This window comes from Bufo bufo, chromosome 8 (genome assembly GCF_905171765.1).
Source record: "Bufo bufo chromosome 8, aBufBuf1.1, whole genome shotgun sequence".
NCBI lineage: Eukaryota > Metazoa > Chordata > Amphibia > Anura > Bufonidae > Bufo > Bufo bufo.
In genome coordinates, this window is record NC_053396.1 from 116,710,457 (window position 1) to 116,731,466 (window position 21,010).

Below are 21,010 nucleotides of genomic sequence, written 5' to 3' on the forward strand. Positions count from 1 at the left end.
CCGGCAGGGTTTAGCAAAAATGCTTCCGTTACTGATGATACAACAATCTGCATTCATTATGAACGGATCCAGTTGTATTATCTTTAACATTGCCAAGACGGATCCGTCATGAACTCCATTGAAAGTCAGCGGGGAACGGATCAGTTTTCTATTGTGTCAGAGAAAACGGATCCGTCCCCATTGACTTGCATTGCATGCCGGATCCGTCTTGCTCCGCATCCCAGGATGGAAAGCAAACTACAATATGTTGCGGTTTGCTCTCTGGTACAGGAACGAAACTAAACGGAACGGAATGCAATTTGGAGCATCCGTTCTGTTCACTTACATTTTGTCCCCATTGACAATGAATGGGGAAAAAGCTGAAGCGTTTTTTTTCCGGTATTGAGCCGCTATGACAGATCTCAATACTGGAAAACTAAAACGCTAGTGTGAAAGTAGGTTGTGCTGACTCAATGGGGGATTGCTAGTGTGAAAGTAGCCTAAGTAATGTGAGAAAATTTTTGACAATGCTTTTATTTGTTATATACTAATCAGTGTAAAATGATATGTATTACTTTCATATGTTTCTTGTAGAAGTAGCGATGAGGTTCTAACTGCTGAAGACTGTGAAAATGTCTACCACTTGGTGTATTCTGCCCATCGACCTGTAGCTGTTGCAGCTGGAGAGTTTCTTTATAAAAAGTAAGATAAACTACTCTATTGTAGCCTTGTAGCAGTACATTGTGTGCTTTTGGTAAAGATTAGGCGTGTTTTCATGTTTGTTTGTGTATAGTTTGTACTGATAGAAATTGATTATGATAGATGGATGGAATTTTCTTAGCAGAATTTCAGCTGTGGATTTGCTGCAGCAATATCCTCACAAAATTTGCAGTAAAATACGCATGGGTTGCATGCAGATTTGTCACTGATATAGGTGAAAATTTGCAACGGATCACCACCTGTACTTTGTAAAAGGGTGAAATCCGCTGTGGAGATCTGCACAATCTCATGGACTCCGCTGCAACTATAAGACACAGATTTGGCGCACTCAAATCTGCAGCATATGTATCCTGTGTGGATGTACCGTAAATGTTTGTTAACCCGTTTGTGTGTTTTTCTTTTTTTCATAGACTGTTCAGTTGTAGAGAGCCTGAAGAGGATGGGATTTTGAAGAGAAGAGGAAGGCTTAGCCCAAATGCAAATCTCGTGAAGACTCTTGTCTTTTTCTTTTTGGAGAGTGAGGTATTAGAAGTGATTTATTTTTTATTTTTTTGTGTCCTATACTTAAAGGGAACCTGTCACCTCCAACAAGCATCCCAAGCCGGCAGCAGTACCTGAGAGTAGTCAGCAGCGTGTTTGTAACGATCATGTTCTTCCTGCAGGCAGATGAAGCAAAAGCTGTAAAAACGTTCTTTTATCCCCTGCCGGCGCGCTTCTCTGTCAGGCTTGAAGTCACGGAGGCAGCGGTGTCCTTGCTTCAAGTCACGGTAACCACGCCCCCTTCACTGCCCCTTCGCTATGATTGACAGCGCTTATGTGCGACAGTTCGGCTGTCAATCACATCGAAGGGGCAGTGAAGGGGGCGTTGTTACCATGACTTGAAGCAAGGAGGCTGCTGCCTCCGTGACTTCAAGCCTGACCAGAGAAGCGCGCCAGCAGGGGATAAAAGAAAGTTTTTACAGCTTTTGCTTCATCTGCCTGCAGGAAGACAATGATAGTTACAAACACACTGCTGGCTACTCTCAGGTACTGCTGCCGGCTTGGGATGTTTGTTGGAGGTGACAGGTTCACTTTAAAAAACGTTTGATGTGTCATAGCATCACAGGTTGTGATCAGGGTGTCTAAGTACAAAGACCCACATAGATCTCTAGAATGAGAAGAAAGAACAGACATACTCCTTTCTGCTGAAGGAGTACTCAATAGCAAGCCTATTAGCCATTTTCGAGTCGAGGGGCATGAAGACTGGGCCAGACAGAGAATTCCTAGTGGCGGGCAAGTTTTTAAACAAATTGGAAAGCCCCTTTAAAGCCATGGCTCATTATGTGGAATGAAAATAATATCAAACACAAGTGTTCTTAGTTCCCTAAAGGTTGTTTAGTTGTGTGGATAGTGAACTCTGCTTTTTTTAAGAATTTGAATTTTGGTGACACTTTTTATAGGTGTAGGAATATGTATTTTGTCACTGTAATAATTCATAATTAATGCAACAGTGTGATAACTGTGTATTTTTTTTTTTTTTTTTATAGTTGCACGAACATGCTGCCTATCTTGTAGACAGTATGTGGGACTGTGCCACAGACTTGTTAAAGGATTGGGAATGTATGAATAGCTTGTTGTTGGATGATCCCCTGAATGGTGAAGAAGGTATGTACTCCATAATGGTGTAGTTCATGCAAAGGTTGTACACCACTGAATCTTTTCCTACAAAAAAAAATAATATCAATCTGCTCATCTCCTCCTGCTCTATAACACAATGACTGCAGGTTGCACTGCATTTTCATGGTGATAGGTTTCCTTGAAGCAACTTTGCAAATGTCCTCCTTACAAATATCCTATCATCAGTCATTTTAAGGATTCCAAACCCTTTAAAAGACTTCTCCAATACCATCAGTATCTGATTGGCTGGGGCCCAACACCCTGCACCTCTGTCGATAAATTGTTCTGCAGTAGCTACAGCTTTGTCCTTTTGTGTGCAGTGAATATTATATATAGACTTTATTCAGTTTTATTAAAGGGGTTATCCGACTTAAAAAAATGTGTGTTAGGGCTGCTTTATACATCATTAAAGATACATTTCTAATGTATTCACTTTATTGATTTTGCACTGTTTCCACACAGGCGATGCGGGAAACGTGACCCCTGATGTCACTCACCAGGCTCGTTTACAGGCTTCTCCCTGCTTGAGGGAGTGGCCCGGCTCTGTAAATGAGATGTCATGGCCTTTGGTGCCCACCCCCTCTCTCCCTGTATCTGGCTGCTGCAATCTCATTATCATAACAATAGCGCAGCAGGGCTGTCATTACCATACACAGGGCCGATAGTACTGTGCAAAACAGAAGCTCCTGTGTTGCACTGAAAGAGTTAACAGAAGAGCTCTGATAAGGAAAGGGTTACCCAGGCGCTGCCACTCGCTCTATTTCTGTGATCCAGGAGCAGGAATGAAGGACTAGCAGCTCAGGACAGCCAATCGGATGAAAGACCCGCCCTCCCTGCAGTTTATACTGGAGAGTAAAGACACGTGCTTCTGCCTGGGCTCTTAGGTTTCCCTGGAAGAGGAAGGTGGGGGGACACTGCATTGTGTAGATCAGTGTTTCCCAACCAGTGTGCCTCCAGCTGTTGCAAAACTACAACACCCAGCATGCCCAGACAGCCTTTGGCTGTGCGGGCATGCTGGGAGTTGTAGTTTTGCAACAGCTGGAGGCACACTGGTTGGGAAACACTGGTGTAGATTGTGTGTATGGAGGGGTGCGGGACACTGCATTGTGTGTATGGAGGGGTGCGGGACACTGCATTGTGTGTGTGGAGGGGTGAGGGACACTGCATTGTGTGTGTGGAGGGGTGCGGGACACTGCATTGTGTGTGTGGAGGGGTGAGGGACACTGCATTGTGTGTGTGGAGGGGTGCGGGACACTGCATTGTGTGTGTGGAGGGGGTGCGGGACACTGCATTGTGTGTGTGGAGGGGTGCGGGACACTGCATTGTGTGTGTGGAGGGGTGCGGGACACTGCATTGTGTGTGTGGAGGGGTGCAGGACACTGCATTGTGTGTGGAGGGGTGCGGGACACTGCATTGTGTGTGTGGAGGGGTGCGGGACACTGCATTGTGTGTGTGGAGGGGTGCGGGACACTGCATTGTGTGTGTGGAGGGGTGCGGGACACTGCATTGTGTGTGTGTGGAGGGGTGCGGGACACTGCATTGTGTGTGTGTGGAGAGGTGCGGGACACTGCATTGTGTGTGTGTGGAGGGGTGCGGGACACTGCATTGTGTGTGTGTGGAGGGGTGCGGGACACTGCATTGTGTGTGTGTGGAGGGGTGCGGGACACTGCATTGTGTGTGTGTGGAGGGGTGCGGGACACTGCATTGTGTGTGTGTGGAGGGGTGCGGGACACTGCATTGTGTGTGTGTGTGGAGGGGTGCGGGACACTGCATTGTGTATATTGTGTGTGTATAGAGGGGTGAGGGACACTACATTGTGTATATTGTGTGTGTATAGAGGGGTGAGGGACACTACATTGTGTATATGGAGGTGTGGGGGACACTGCATTGTGTATATTGTGTGTATGGGGAGGGGGGACAGTGACTACATAGTGTATAGTCAACATAGATATGGCTGTAATATAGCTTAGATAGATATAGGTGTCATATATGACACCTATATGTATCTAAGCTATATGACACCTATATCTATCTAAGCCAGGGGTAGGCAACCTCCGGCACTCCAGGTGTTGTGAAACTACAACTCCCAGCATGCATACTTACTCTGTTCTTCTCCGAACCCCCATAGAAATGAATGGAGCATGCTGGGCATTGTAGTTTCACAGCAGCTGGAGTGCCGAAGGTTGCTGACCGCTGATCTAAGCTATATTAGATACATAGAGCTGCGATACATAGAGCTGCGATACATAGAGCTGCGATACATAGAGCTGCGATACATAGAGCTGCTATACATAGAGCTGCGATACACAGAGCTGCGATACACAGAGCTGCCATAGAGCTTAGATACATAGAGCTTGTGTATCTGCAATGTGACAGGAAGATCTGTCTGTGTGAGCTAGGAGATGATCATGCGACTTTTTTAAAATGCAAAGTTAGGATGTGCAGAGCAGGGGGAGGGGAAGGTCAGATTGTTCACGCCCACAAATATTCATGAGGGAGAGCTCAGACATTGTTGTTATACGCCCCTCAGCATGTACTTCAGCATGCAGACACAGCAATAACAATACAATAAAAACGGTGTAAGTATGGGTTTTTCAATTAAGAAATCAAGCTTAACTAATGTATATGTATGTCCTGATGAGTTTTATAAGTTTTTTTTCCCCCCATAACTCGGATAACCCCTTTAAACGTTATACTTAAAGGGTTTCTGTCACCTGAAAAATGGGTATTAAACTGGCTAACATTAGCGATGTGCTAATGTCAGCTGAACATAACCAAAAAACGAACATTTATATTATGCTAATGAGCCTCTAGGAGTGGGGGTTGGCGTTGCACCTGCTCTTAGAGGCTCATTTTGCCCACATCTTTTAATGCCCTTCTTCTCTTGATTGACAGGGCCAGGCCGTGTCTAAATCTCACGGCGTGCAGTATTCGGCGCAGGCGCAGTGAGGGAAGGACGCTAGGCGGCTGCTGGCTTCCTCACTGCGCCTGCGCCGTATACTGAACGGCGCGAGATCTCCACAGGGCCGGCAGGAGGAGGTGAAGGCTGCCTGGCCCTGTTAATCTAGTGTAGCAGGGCGTGGCCAGAGGTGGGAGAACGGAGCCTCTAGGAGCAGGGGCAACGCTAATTAGCATATTATAAAAGGTCATTTTTCTCAATAAAGGCTTTAGGCAGTGAGATGGCTCTAATATAGTTATGTTCAGCTGATATTAGCACATCGCTAATGTCAGCCAGCTTAATACCCAATTTTCAGGTGACAGAAACTCCAGAAATTGTATGCAAATTCAGAGGGCACAGTAACCCCCCACCCCCATTTATTTATGTTCTGTATGCAATTATAGTTATTTTAAAAAAGTAAAAATCATTTATTTCCTCCTGCAGCACTAACAGATCGCCAGGAAAGTGCACTAATAGAAATTATGCTGTGTACAATTCGCCAGGCTGCTGAATGCCACCCTCCTGTTGGCAGAGGAACAGGAAAAAGGGTAAAATATTACTTTTTAATGGCAGTTTTGTAATTTTTTTTCCTATTTGAACATAAATGGAGATAATTTTCAATGGGGCTGGAACTGATGTGAATCCGCATTTTCGGGATCCGCAATTCCGTTCCTGAAAAATTAGAACATGTCCTATTCTTGTCCGCAATTGCAGACCAGAAAAGGCATTTTCTAATATAGTATCTGTGATGTGCGGTCCACAAATTGCGGATCGCATATTGCAGGTGTCCGTGTTTTGCGGATCCGCAAAACACTTGCGTAAGTGTGAATGGACTCTTAGGGTCCATTTACACATCCGTGTGTGTTTTGCGGATCCACAAAACACGGACAGTGACATTGTGCGTTCCGCATTTTGCCGACTGCACATTGCCGACACTAAGAGAATATGCCTATTCTTGTCCGCTATTGCGGATAAGAATAGGACATGTTCTTTTTTTTTTCCAGGATCGGAATTGCGGACCCGGAAGTGCGGATCGGGGCCGCACGTTGTGCGGCCCCATAGAAATGTATGGGTCCGCGATTCCGTCCTGCAAAATGCGGAATGGAATTGCGGATGTGTGAATGGAGCCTTACTGTGATGTTTTTTCCTGGATGATTGGTGTATTAGTTATTTCCAGTTGTTTATATATAGCGCAAGCATATTACTAATTATGCTGACATCTGTCACGCATATATACGCAAATTAGATTCATTTTCATAGGAAGCCAACAGTGTGTTTTTGGAACGACTTACATTATTCTGCCTATGCGCATCAATATCCTGAATTATAGATATTTATTATCCTTGTGTTTAGGTGTTGACTGCTAAAGAAAAGAAAACACAGTTGGATGACAAGACTCGCCTTACAGAACTCTTTGCAGTGTCTTTGCCGCAGCTTTTAGCAAAAGTGCGTACGGTCATGTTTATCCGGATGTGTTCATGTAATGAAAGGAAACAAATATTACAGCATAATATTGGGAATAGTAACAGAGGATTAACATTTCCAATTTTTTTAAATTTCACTTAGTATTCGGTTGATGCAGAGAAGGTGACTAATCTCCTACAGTTGCCACAGTATTTTGACCTGGAAATTTATACAACAGGGCGTCTTGAAAAGGTAAATGTTTTTTTTTCCCCTTAAACCAGGCTTTCTGTTTGGACGGACTGGTGTTATTTTACTGCAGCAAAAAAAGATTAAAAAAAAATCACCTATTTGAACATCTTGAGACGTGTATGACATTGAAATATTGGTATGTTTTAAAGGGAATATGTCCTCAGAGTATGCCATATTTTTTAAACCAACTTTTTATGTTAGGCAATACTTTGAAAAAAATTTCAATATGGAGATTTTCCGTGTCACTGTCTGTATAAAAAAAATATAATCCTAAAATCTTTAAAAATTTTTTGCTCTGGCCACTAAGCCTTCTAATAGGCACCAGTTCTTGGTTTGTACAGATCACTTTTCATTATCATCACAGGCAGTATTATACTGCCGATCAGCTGTATGAAGAGAACGCATCGCTCTCTTCACAATTTACCTGCTCACCGTTGACATTGAAGCGTCGAGCAGTGTAATTACAGTTCCTCCGTCCCATTAACTCTGTCCCGCTCGATCTGGCACCTGTTCAGATTGAACGCATGTACAAAATTCACTGGGCATTGAATTATGCCCTGTCTGCTATATCGCCGGGCATGCAGCTGTTCACATTGGGTTGGACAGAGGGACTGGACAAGTGTAGAAGCATAAACCTTTTACCTGAAACAGTTGTTACAACATTATTCTCTTTTTGTTTTCCTAAAGCATTTGGAGGCACTGCTTCGCCAGATACGAAGCATTGTAGAAAAGCACACGGATACAGACGTCTTGGAAGCGTGTTCAAAAACCTATCATGCCCTCTGTAATGAGGAGTTCACAATATTCAACAGAGTGGACATTGCAAAGAGTCAGTTGATTGATGAACTGGCAGATAAATTTAATCGTCTCCTTGAGGACTTCCTGCAGGAGGTGTGAAGATGATTATTATAACTATTCGCTTTATTAGTATTGGAACGTGCATATAAATTAAAGGGATATTCCCACTAAGAATAGTTAGAACCTATCCACGTGGCAGATCATAAATGTGTGATCACTGGGACCAGCACCAATTACTAGACCAGAGGTTTGGATTCCCCCATTCCTTTTCACCACACTGCCACTGAGTTTGAATGGAATGGTGGACGAGCGCGCGCACCTTCAGTGTCTATGAGGCTGCTGCTGAACTTTAACATACTTGACATTGAATCTGTGAACTTGCAGTAGGTTATTTATAGGGTTGGGTATGTTTTTAGTTTTTAGCTTGTCATTCTGATTCTTTTTTTTGGTAACCTAAACGACTGTAAGCACAAAAAACTAAAAAATTTTGGTATAAAGTTTCAAAAATATTCCAGTATTTGGTTAGTCAGTATTCAGTCATAAATTCACCTACCACAAAACTGGACATGTAACTTTCTTATAGTTACTATTGCCATCAGGAATCATGAGCCATAGTGGGAGATTTTTCAAACTGGTGTAAAGGTTCCACCTTTCATTTTTCGAAGGAGCTGTCAAAAATGAAAGGTGGGGTCTGATTGGTTGCTAATGGCAACTAAGCCAGTTCTACTTTACCCCATTTTGATAAATGACCCCCATTAATCTGTGTGAAAGTTTAAAGTTTATTTTCTCCAATGCTCATTTCCAGGAAGAAGAACCTGATGAGGATGATGCATATCAAGTGCTGTCTACACTAAAAAGAATAACTGCTTTCCACAAGTATGTCTTCATCACTGGATGCACATTATGAGTATCATTCTGATTTGAAAGGGCTTTGAGCATCATAAATCACTGATACAGTGGTTGATGTGGGAAATGTGGGCACACTGGGGGCCAGGACAAAAATAGGGGAGGGGGGGGGGAAGCTATAAAAACTATACATTTACACAAGTATGCTTAGAAATGCTGCTATACTTTACCCAATACCTAAAACCGCAACAGGGAAGAAAAGTCCTGCTGTCTTTGGTTTAAAAAACAATCACTCAGATTTCAACATGTCCTAGTTGCCTGTGGATAAGGCCTCATGCACACGACCATTTTTTTTTTTTGGTCTGCAAAAACGGGTTCCGTTTTTCCGTGATCCGTGACCGTTTTTTCGTCCGTGGGTCTTCCTTGATTTTTGGAGGATCCACGGACATGAAAAAAAAGTCGTTTTGGTGTCCGCCTGGCCGTGCGGAGCCAAACGGATCCGTCCTGAATTACAATCTAAGTCAATGGGGACGGATCCGTTTGACGTTGACACAATATGGTGCAATTTCAAACGGATCCGTCCCCCATTGACTTTCAATGTAAAGTCAGGAGTTAATATACCATAGGATCAGAGTTTTCTCCAATCCGATGGTATATTTTAACTTGAAGCGTCCCCATCACCATGTGAACGCCTCTATGTTAGAATATACCATCGGATTTGAGTTACATCGTGAAACTCAGATCCGACAGTATATTCTAACACAGAGGCGTTCCCATAGTGATGGGGACGCTTCTAGTTAGAATATACTACTAACTGTGTACATATCTGCCCCCTGCTGCCTGGCAGCACCCGATCTTTTACAGGGGGCTGTGATCAGCACAATTAACCCTTCAGGTGCCGCACCTGAAGGGGTTAATTGTGCGTATCATAGCCCCCTGTAAGAGATCAGGGGCTGCCAGGCAGCAGGGGGCAGACCCCCCTCCCTTCCCAGTTTGAATATCATTGGTGGCCAGTGTGCGGCCCCCCCCCCCCCCCCCCTCTATTGTAATATCATTGGTGGCCAGTGTGCGGCCTCTGTCGGCCCCCCCGGCCCCCCCTCTATTGTAATTTCATTGGTGGCCAGTGTGCGGCCTCCGTCGGCCCCCCTCCCCCCCTCTATTGTAATTTCATTGGTGGCCTCCGTCGCCCCCCCCCTCCCTCTATTGTATTATCATTGGTGGCCAGTGTGCGGCCCCCCTCTATTGTATTAATATCATTGGTGGCCAGTGTGCGGCCCCCCCCCCCCCCTTGATCATTAGTGGCATCGGAGTCCCAGTTTAATCGCTCTGGGGCTCCGATCGGTAACCATGGCAACCAGGACGCTACTGCAGGCCTGGTTGCCATGGTTACTTAGCAATATTACAATATTAGAAGCATCATACTTACCTGCTGCGCTGTCTGTGACCGGCCGGGAGCTCCTCCTACTGGTAAGTGACAGGTCTGTGCGGCGCATTGCTTAATGAGACCTTCACGAGAAAACTCATCTCTGAAAAAGCTTTTATGCAGACGGATCTTCGGATCCGTCTGTATGAAAGTAACCTACGGCCACGGATGCGGATGCCAATCTTGTGTGCATCCGTGTTCTTTCACGGACCCATTGACTTGAATGGGTCCGTGAACCGTTGGAAACACGGATGTGGCTGCAAAACGGTGCATTTTCCGATTTTTCCACGGACCCATTGAAAGTCAATGGGTCCGCGAAAAAAAAAAGGGAAAACGGCACAACGGCCACGGATGCACACAACGGTCGTGTGCATGAGGCATAACACTGTTATAGGAGGGGGATCTGTGGATGACACTGTTATGGAGGGGGTCTGTGGATGACACTGTTATGCTATATGTGTCATCCACAGATCCCCCTCCATAACAGTGTCATCCACAGATCTCCCTCCCCGCCGCTCACAGGAGTGTACATTTGACATTTCTAAACTGTAATCCATATCCTGCAGTAACTAACTTTAAATCAGGATTCAGCGGCCGCTCATCTCTACTAGTACCTTAACCTTACACCACTCAGCTAGCTTCAGTAACAGGGCCAGGCTACAGCCTACAGGCACTGCCTGTTAGTTGTTACCGAGCGAGCGCTGATTTCTGCATGTCAGAGGATACGGATTACAGTTTAGAAGAAATTTACACTCCTGTGAGCAGTCCAGACCAGTGGCGGATCCAGAGCCTGGTCTCGGGAGGGGCACTTCCAGATTATTTTCTGTCTGCCGCCACAAAACAATGGTGCTTATAGAACAGACTACACAGTGCAGAGGTATACTGTATATTGTGGGCCTATATAGTGCCCCCCAGTAAATGCCCCCATAGTGCTCCTCTCCCCCCTTCCTCCTAGTGCCCCCCATAATGTACCAGTATAAAATGCCCCATATATAGTGCCCCAGTAGATGCCCTCAGTGTCTGCCATAATTTGCAAGTATAAAATACTCCTCCTTAGTGCCCCCCGTAGATGACCCCATAGTACTTCTCTCCCCCCTTCCCCATAGTACCCACCATAATGTGTCCCAGTATAAAATGCTACTGTACAGAGCCCCCCATATAAAATATGCCTTTTTTGTGGCCTCAGTAGATGCCCCTATAGTGCCCACCAATAATGTGCCAGTAATAAGTGCCCACCAATAATGTGCCAGTAATAAGTGCCCACCAATAATGTGCCAGTAATAAGTGCCCACCAATAATGTGCCAGTAATAAGTGCCCCCAATAATGTGCCAGTAATAAGTGCCCCCAATAATGTGCCAGTAATAAGTGCCCCCAATAATGTGCCAGTAATAAGTGCCCCCAATAATGTGCCAGTAATAAGTGCCCCTAATAATGTGCCAGTAATAAGTGCCCCCAATAATGTGCCAGTAATAAGTGCCCCCAATAATGTGCCAGTAATAAGTGCCCCCAATAATGTGCCAGTAATAAGTGCCCCCAATAATGTGCCAGTAATAAGTGCCCCCCATCATGTGCCAGTAATAAGTGCCCCCCATCATGTGCCAGTAATAAGCCTCCCATCATGTTCCAGTAATAAGCCTCCCATCATGTGCCAGTAATAAGCCTCCCATCATGTGCCAGTAATAAGCCCCCCCATCATGTGCCAGTAAAAAGCCCCCCCATCATGTGCCAGTAACAAGAGCTTCCCCCATCATGTGCCAGTAACAAGAGCTTCCCCCATCATGTGCCAGTAACAACGCCACTGCAAGTAACCAGAAGAAATCGGCGCAATTTGCAGGAGGAAAAAATATGTTTAATAGTCTGAAAAATATGGTACATATGCAGTTAAAGGGGTTAGATGGTCGAGATGGAAATAACCCACAGTAAGTGCTGGCACGGCGAAGTGGAGTTAAGGAAAGTGGCTAGTGGCCGGAGCTCCGCCTTCTCTCTAACTTCTATAGCAGGGAATGTTATGGAGTTCTAGAAACAATGTAACACGCCAATACTGTGAATTGGATCATTCAACAATCCTGGGTTGTTGGACAGAAGTAGAAAACAGTAATTAAGATGTAATTCTGAAGATTGCAATATGCATGATTTCAGATTTTCAATACATTTTTTTATTAAATATAAAACATCAACCATTAAAAGATCCCTTTCTGTCTTTTGCAGCGCACATGATCTTTCCAGGTGGGACTTATTCAGCAGCAATTACAAGCTATTAAAAACTGGCATTGAAAATGGAGACATGCCGGAACAGGTCAGTGTATTACATTTCACATTATGGTAATTAAAAAAAATATATAATTATTTTTTAGTAACATTGTGTCATGCTCTTCTCTTTCAGATTGTCACCCATGCTTTACAATGTACCCATTATGTAATTCTTTGGCAACTGGCAAAGATATCAGAGGCTGGCTCATCTAAGGTATTTCCTCATTTTTGCGTCATCTCGTTCCTGTCTGCTTGTTCTGTTTTCAGTTCTGTTCTTCTCATATAATTACCTTCCTTTTCAGGAGGAGTTGATAACCTTAAAGAGACAAATGAGGGTATTTTGCCAAATATGTCAGCATTACCTTACCAATGTGCACACTGCTGTAAAAGAACAGGTAATCGTAAAAAGTCAAGTGAGTGAGATGTCCTAGAGTTTAAATAATTTGTAGAGATGTATTGGAGGACAAGGCCTCATGCACATGACCAGTGAGGATGTTTACGCACCCTATTTTGACGATCTGTGTGCTTGGATCGAGAATCTCTTTTGAGGTTCATTCTTGTCTGTTTTTGCGCATGAGAATAGCCCTTGATGAGAATGTGAAAAAAAAAAAACTGAATGCACATTGTTTTCAAGAATCTGTACTAGGGATCGACCGATATTGATTTTTTAGGGCCGATACCGATAATTTGTCAACTTTCAGGCCGATAGCCGATAATTTATACAGATATTCTGGGTGTTTTTATTTTTGAGGAAAAATTTTTTTTCCTACAAAAATCTGCTGAAAATTAATGTTTATTGTTAACGTGTATTATTATTTTATTTTTTGGTAAATCTTTTTCATTTATACTTAATATTTTTTTTTACTAACTTTTAGCCCCCTTAGGGACTAGAACCCTTGTCCTATTCACCCTGATAGAGCTCTATCAGGGTGAATAGGATCTCACACTGTCCCTGCTGCTCTGTGCTTTGTGCACACAGCAGCATGGAGCTGACTATGGCAGCCAGGGCTTCAATAGCGTCCTGGCTGCCATGGTAACCGATCGGAACCCCAGGCTTACACAGCTGGGGCTCCGATCGGAGGAGCAGGGAAGAGGGGATCCTGTGGCCACTGCCACCAATGATTAATACTGGGGTGGGGGGCGCACTGCGCCACCAATGAAGATACCTCTCTTTCACATACAGGAGGCGGGAGCTGGCTGCAGAGTCACATAGCCGGCTCCCGACCTCTATGAGCGGTAGCTGCGATCCGCGGCACCTAAGGGGTTAACTACCGCGGACTGCAGCTGCCGTTCATAGAGGTCGGGAGCCGGCTATGTGATTCTGCAGCCAGCTCCCGCCTCCTGTATATGAATTAATGAAAGACTCTTCTTCATTGGTGGCGCAGCGGCCACAGCCCCTCCCCTCCTCTTGTCTCCTCTCCTGCCATTGGCGGCAGCGGCAGCAGCATCACAGGGGGAGGAGACACTGCTTCCTTCTCCCCTGTGCTGCGGAGGGAACACAGAACGCGCTGAGAGCAGCGCGTTCTGTGTTCGCAATACGTTATCGGAATATCGGCAAAATAGATGCCGATACCGATAACGTTCAAAATCCTCAATATCGGCCGATAATATCGGTAAAACCCTAATCTGTACTACAAACTGAAAATCTGATATAGCCATGTGCATGAGGCCAAATAACAAGACTCTGCCTCCCTTATGTTTTGTCTGTAAATAAGTTCTGAAAACATATCTTGTAAAAAATTAGGAGCTAATTTACAACCACTTGACCGCCATCTCCATAGATTTTTATTTTTTTTTACCCATTTTCAAAGCCGTGTTTTTTTTTCTATAGCTTTGTACCTGTATGTATTGTTCTTGAGGAGCCCATCAGTGCCACCTTGTGGTCACACAAGAGACAGGTTCCTTGCTTTAAACTTGTGACTGCAGTATCTTGAGTTCATAGAAATAAACCACAGAAATACAATGGGTATTTAGTTCAGAACATGAAATTTTAATAATAAAATCTACCAGTGTTGTTGTTTTATTCACAGCGGTAGAGGGAAAAAAAAAAAAAAGTGTTTTGTTCATCTAAATTTGGTCAAAATGACTTTTAAGCCTCTTTCACTTTATGCCCTTATACCAGGGCTTGACAAATTTCCTTAGAATCCAGGAGCCAGCTAAAAAAAGTTAGGAGCCGTTTTTTTTTTTTTTTTTTTTTTTTTACCTCATAAAGCCTTATTTTTAACACCTCTTAAATTAACATATAAAGAAGTCTAGAACCAAACAACATGGGCATTGTTTATTATCAGTGTACTGTGACGTCACTGTGTGCCACATCTCTTCAGTGTTTATCAGTGTACTGTGATGTCACTGTGTGCCGCATGTCTTCAGTGTTTATCAGTGTACTGTGATGTCACTGTATGTATAATCCCTGCACTGTGATGTCACTGTGTGCCACATCTCTTCAGTGTTTATCAGTGTACTGTGATGTCACTGTGTGCCGCATGTCTTCAGTGTTTATCAGTGTACTATGATGTCACTGTATGTATAATCCCTGCACTGTGACGTCACTGTGTGTATAATCCCTGCGCTGTGACGTCACTGTGTGTATAATCCCTGCACTGTGACGTCACTGTGTGTATAATCCCTGCGCTGTGACGTCACTGTGTGTATAATCCCTGCGCTGTGACGTCACTGTGTGTATAATCCCTGCGCTGTGACGTGACTGTGTGTATAATCCCTGTGCTGTGACGTCACTGTGTGTATAATCCCTGTGCTGTGACGTCACTGTGTGTATAATCCCTGCGCTGTGACGTCACTGTGTGTATAATCCCTGCGCTGTGACGTCACTGTGTGTATAATCCCTGTGCTGCAGCTGACAGAACTGAGATCCCTTCCCCAGGATGTTTGGTCCGGGCTCATTCATCTCATAGAACTGCAACTATGAAATCCACAGCATATTGCAGCAAATACCAGCAAAATGGATTTTACCAAAAATCCTCACACTTCATAAAAAGTGCACATTTCAAATCCGCACCGTGGTAATATATGATTTCACCATATGTAACTGATCGTGGCTGAATTCCACAGCAAATCCACACGCTACATGTAGAGTTGGATAAAAATCCACAACAGGTAATCCTCTGTGGAAAATCTTTCCATTGGAATTACCCTAGGAAGACTGAGGGGGGCCTTCCAGCTCTCTCATGGATTGTCACCAAGCTTTCCTGGTCTCCTAGTCCTGAGGAGAACATATCTCAGTACGGGAACATATAGAGAAGTTATCAGATGATTTGGCCATTCAGTAGTCTTATGGCAGCTCCTAGGAGAACTGTGTGGTATACAGCCTGTCACCAGCTTTCCTGAGGAGAATATATCTCAGTATGGGAACATATAGAGAAGTTATCAGATGATTTGGCCATTCAGTAGTCTTATGGCAGCTCCTAGGAGAACTGTGTGGTGTACAGCCTGTTACCCAGCTTTCCTGAGGAGAATATATCTCAGTATGGGAACATATAGAGAAGTCATCAGATGATTTGGCCATTCAGTAGTCTTAGTTCTCATAGGAGCTGCAACCCGGCTTTCCAAGACTCCTGAATGGGTAAATCATATGATAACGTATCTAAATATTCCTATACTGAGATATATTCTCCTCAGCAGACCAGGAAAGCTGGGTGACAGACAGCCTGTATACCACACCGCTCTCCTAGGAGCTGTCACCCGGCTTTCTGTGTGGTATACAGGCTGTCACCCAGCTTTCCTAGAAAGGGAAAGAACTAAGAAATGGCCGAATGGTAACTGCAGGGATGGAGCACGGTGCAGGAATGGCCACCAGTTGTGGCTAGCAGGAGCTCCGGCCTAATGACGGCAGCAGGTATGCAGCTCCCCGCTGGGTTCATGGCTGCAGCAGGCAGACATTACAAACTTTGAGCCTGGCGGATAAGTGCAGGGCACATCATTTACCGCCGCAGAGCCGGCCGTGCAGGGACCTGGCAGCACTTGGTGTCCTGGGATGTTGCGCTGCCCGATCATGTACCCTGCTGTATACAGCAGGAGGAATGATGATGGGCTGATTGTCTTCCCTCCACTTGTCAGCGAGTGCAGCGCCGCTACCTGTGCTCCCGCTCTGCCTCCCCTGCACTAACTCCTCTTCCCCCGCCGAGCCTCTCTCACCGGGACACGGGCTCTGATGTCTGCCGGACAGTTATCGCATAAGTATCGGCCGGGCTCCGGTAAAGGCTTCGCCATTTTTAACTGCCCTGGAGATGACGCACAGCGACATCAGCACGCTGCGACCGATAGACGGCGAGAGAGAGTGGCCAAACCACGATGGAGCCGAAAGTTGAGGGGTCCGGGCAGGGTGGCAGTCCGAGCCTGGGAGCAAGTGATTAAAAAAAAAAGTTTCATTTTGCTCGCAGTCCTAACCCTCCAGTGGCTGCGCCTGGCTGCAGGTGTGCTGGGCCTATTTTCAAGCAGGGGCAAATACCCAGGCCTGGGATTTGTCAAGCCCTGCCTTATACAGTTACAGGTACAAGAAATGTCCTGGAAACTGACTATAAGAACAAAGGGCCATGCTCTTATGTTCGATATTGTCACGTTTTACATGTGAATTCTGTGCCAATGCGTTCGTTTATAACCCATACATATGCTCTTTAAAAAAAAAATATGCATGAAATAAATTAAAATCCAAAACATGCTCAATAATGCTGTGAATTCTGGGCAAAAAGCTCTAAGCTAGCCTGGTTGAATTAAATTAGGGAAGATCCACTGGCTCATGTGCTGCAGAAATCAGTGTTTCATCTTTGGATTTCTTCCACAGATCTATGCCATGCAATCTGCATTTACATGTGAGCTAGTGTGCTAAGCACCCCTGTTTTAGGATATGCTGCAAATTGCATTGGCAGTGGAGTGCACAAGAGGCTGTCTTCCCCTGTAACTTTAAAGGGAACCTGTCACCTCCAACAAACATCCCAAGCCGGCAGCAGTACCTGAGAGCAGCGTCCCATCCCAAGCCAGCAGCGTCTTTGTAACGATCATTGTCTTCCTGCAGGCAGATGAAGGAAAAGCTGTAAAAACGTTCTTTAATCCCCTGCCGGCGCGCTTCTCTAGTCACGCTTGAAGTCACGGAGGCAGCGTGACGGTAACCACGTCCCCTTCCCTGCCCCTTCGCTGTGACTGACAGCGCTTATGCACGACAGTTTGGCTGGCTTTGCCGAACTGCCGGATGTCAATCACAGCGAAGGGGCAGGAAAGGGGATGTGGTTACCGTCACGCTGCCTCTGTGACTTCAAGCGTGACTAGATAAGCGCGCCGGCAGGGAATAAAAGAACGTTTTTACAACTTTTCCTTCATCTGCCTGCAGGAAGACAATGATCGTTACAAACACGCTGCTGGCTACTCTCAGGTACTGCTGCCGGCTTGGGATGTTTGTTGGAGGTGACAGGTTCCCTTTAAATCCCCCGGTTACAGTACTAAAGTGCAAATACAAAAAAGGGTCAGTGTCCCCCAGAGGTTTTTTCACTTGGAGGGCATATTATGTGCCAAATAAATATAAAAAAAGTAAAACACCCACTCCAACCAAAACTGTTGCTATAGTCGCCCGGTTAATGGAAAACTATACTTATTACATATCCAAACGACCCGTACAATATAGGGAACCCATTTTAATAATTTATTTTAGCGTCAATTTGCATATTTAAAAAAATAAAAAGCCATAGTTTGACAGAGAAATGCTTTATTTCCCCCCAAAACGAAACTAAAACAAGAAAAGCATTCTCTAAAGATATTACCAAAAAAGCTTGTGTGTCACATACAAATGTCACAAAAATTATTTTGATAGTCCAACAAATAAGAGTTATGAGGACCATTAAACCACCACGTGTTGCTAAATCACAAAAAAGTGTCTGGTCATTAAGGCCTTTTCAGACCTGGTCTTTACTGGTTAAGATTTTGGATGTTTTTGAGCATCTGTTGGCATTTTATTGTATAAGTGCAATGAGTATTATTTTTCTATATGTTTAATAGTTATTTCTGTCACATTCTCTTTTTCAGGCATTTACTATTCTCTGTGATGTGCTAATGATCTTTAGCCACCAGATTGTAGTTGGGGGCCGCGACATTTTAGAGCCACTTGTCTATTCCCCAGATTCCTCCTTACAGTCTGAGTTACTCAGCTTTATTTTGGATCATGTCTTTATTGACCAAGATGATGATAACATCAGTTCAGGTAAGTGGCTGCCAAGTGCCACAGTCATGTTTATGCGAGTAACGATTCAAATCCATTTACAATGTGCCAACCAGTCACAGACCATCCCCTGTATATTTAAGGCAGACAGTCCAGACCCCTTAAGCTTGTGTAAAGCATATTTATGGCGTAGGCTTTAGCGATTGGGCAGCCCATTCTTGGGTCCCCCGGGACCCTGGAGAGAAGATGGAAGTGGTTTTCATTGTATACACAGTGCTCAGTAAGCAGAGGTGGCACCGCATCAGTCTTTGATCAGCGGGTCCAATAGAAGCAGTGGCATTGCCACGAACTCTACTCACTACATTAAGCACTGTGTACTGCAAAGCTGTCTTGTCCTCAGCTGTTTCTGACAACTGGCACATCTAGGTTTTCTTGCGAGGTTGGTGTCTATTATCTGAATGGGGCAGAGTCTCTTGGGAAAGGGACAGGCCTAAGATGCCCCATTTTGCGCCAAAATTAAACCACTAATCTGACCTAAAAATCTGTCTCAAAGCAAGCCAACCGAAAAGTGTCTATCCCTGCACCAGATTTCTCATCCATCCTGAGCCTCTTTGATAAATCTGGTGCAGATCTAGACACACCATCTTTAGGATTAGTAAAGTTTTTTTAATACAATGACACAGAAAGGATATTTTTATAAACTAGCGAGGTCTGTATGTGTGGGCCCCATATGGAAGAATTAGTAATACGTTTTCTCACAGTATGCATTCACACTCTTCATTCCTTCGCTTAAGTTCTGTCTTTTCCCCCTTTGTTTTCAGATGGTCAGCAAGATGATGAAGCCAGTAAAATTGAAGCATTACACAAAAGAAGAAATTTGCTTGCAGCTTTCTGCAAGCTTATAGTGTATAATGTGGTTGAAATGAATGCCGCAGCTGACATCTTCAAGCAGTATATGAGGGTAGGTACTTAAAGGTGTTTGCCAGCTATGGAGCTAATTTAATCATTTCTTGCAGTTTTCTTAGCTTATACATTTTCTTCTGAATTTAAGATTAAAAGTTGTCTGTTACCGGTAGTACTTCTAAGACTACATAATGAAGGATGCGCCCATTAATCTGTACTCTAAACTGTGACTAAAGTGCTGAGAGGCCTTGTTAGCTCTCTCTGAATACACAAATTATTCCTATGTGATCCATATACTGTAGAATAAGTTTATCCAGGTTATCAGAGTTATCAAAAACTTTCTGCAATCAGATCAACATCCTAAAGTAAGTTGCTCTTGAGAACTGCACAGAGTTGTAACGTGAATTGGTCATTAGTATCTGGGTGGGGGGACGGGGACCTCCGCAGATCAGCTGTTAGAGAATGCGTTGGCACTCGCAGTAGCTTTTCCTAGGCCAGTGACGACACGTTCATCGGTCACGTGGCCTAGGTACAGATAAGCCCCATTGACGTGAATGGCGTTGAGCTGCGCACTGTACTGGTAAGCTGCTAGAAGGCAGCAGGGCTCTCAGGAGCTCCTGTGCCTTCTCAAACTGCTGATCAGTGGGGATCATATTTGTCGGACCCCTACCGATCAGATACTGATGATCTATCCAAAGGATAAGTCATCAGTATTAAAGTCGTGGAAAACCCTTTTAATTTGTGCAAGCCATGCCTCTGAAAAGTGTGGTAAAGATATGCTGTTCTCTCCCAAATTGCACAAGACGCTATATGTACAGGCACCCCTAGTCATTTGAAAAGAACCTGTCACTATGAAAAATCAATGTAATCTCCAGGCAGCATGTTATAGAGCAGGAAATGCCAAGCAGATTGATCTATAGTTGTTGGGAAAAGAATCAGCATAACTTGTAGTATATTAATTTCAGTCTTTGCTAATTCTGGGCTTTAGTGGTCAAGTGGGTGGTGCAATCAGTGATTGACAGCTAAGTCTGCATGACTTAGTTTACATGGAAGGCTGTCAGTCACTGAGTAGGACCACCCACACCACTCCTAAGCATACTATTCCTGTTTTTATTTTATTTTTATTGATGTTACTAATGCAATGATTTGTTTTGTAGTATTATAATGACTATGGAGACATCATAAAAGAAACCATGAGTAAAACGCGACAGATCGATAAAATCCAGTGTGCGAAGACTCTCATTCTCAGTTTACAACAGGTATGCTGTATTGTGAGTTCATTGTGGAGCCAAAGTTCAGCCTTGAGGTTTCATTGTCTTAATCATGCATAATGTATAAATAGTACAGATTCATTGTGGGATGCATTTATTAAAACTTTTTTGGGGGGCGGGGAGGGAGTCTAGTATTTTAACCGCTTAATGACGTTTTAGTTTTTTACTTCCAGTTCTCCCAAAGCCATAACTTTTTTATTTTTTTTATTCATATAGCTATATGAGGTCTTGTTTTTTGTGGGACAAGATGCACTTTCTAAGGCCCCTTTCACACAGGCGTCGTGGAAGAGGTCCGGATGTGTTGCGGGAAACCCGCGAGAGTGCGCACGCAATTTCAGTCAGTTTTGTCTGCAATTGCATTGTTCAATTTTTTTCACGCGAGTGCAAAGCGTTCTAATGCGTTTTGCAT

At 44.3% G+C, this 21,010-nt stretch overlaps 1 protein-coding gene across 4 annotated transcripts in view; it reads left to right on the top strand.

The window, feature by feature from the left end:
• Positions 1 to 21,010, top strand: part of STAG2 (stromal antigen 2) — a 126,507-nt gene that overhangs the window by 88,517 nt on the left and 16,980 nt on the right. For 2 of the 4 annotated variants that reach the window (XM_040442168.1, XM_040442169.1), the window contains exons 14-27: positions 574 to 681; positions 1,110 to 1,221; positions 2,226 to 2,343; positions 5,738 to 5,841; positions 6,647 to 6,739; positions 6,860 to 6,949; positions 7,634 to 7,837; positions 8,550 to 8,620; positions 12,223 to 12,310; positions 12,398 to 12,478; positions 12,567 to 12,677; positions 18,295 to 18,469; positions 19,249 to 19,388; positions 20,488 to 20,589. In XM_040442168.1, coding sequence (XP_040298102.1) covers positions 574 to 681; positions 1,110 to 1,221; positions 2,226 to 2,343; positions 5,738 to 5,841; positions 6,647 to 6,739; positions 6,860 to 6,949; positions 7,634 to 7,837; positions 8,550 to 8,620; positions 12,223 to 12,310; positions 12,398 to 12,478; positions 12,567 to 12,677; positions 18,295 to 18,469; positions 19,249 to 19,388; positions 20,488 to 20,589 — 1,597 coding nt within the window. The remainder of the gene's footprint in view (positions 1 to 573; positions 682 to 1,109; positions 1,222 to 2,225; positions 2,344 to 5,737; positions 5,842 to 6,646; positions 6,740 to 6,859; positions 6,950 to 7,633; positions 7,838 to 8,549; positions 8,621 to 12,222; positions 12,311 to 12,397; positions 12,479 to 12,566; positions 12,678 to 18,294; positions 18,470 to 19,248; positions 19,389 to 20,487; positions 20,590 to 21,010) is intronic. The other 2 variants (XM_040442170.1, XM_040442171.1) reach the window with 1 other exon arrangement.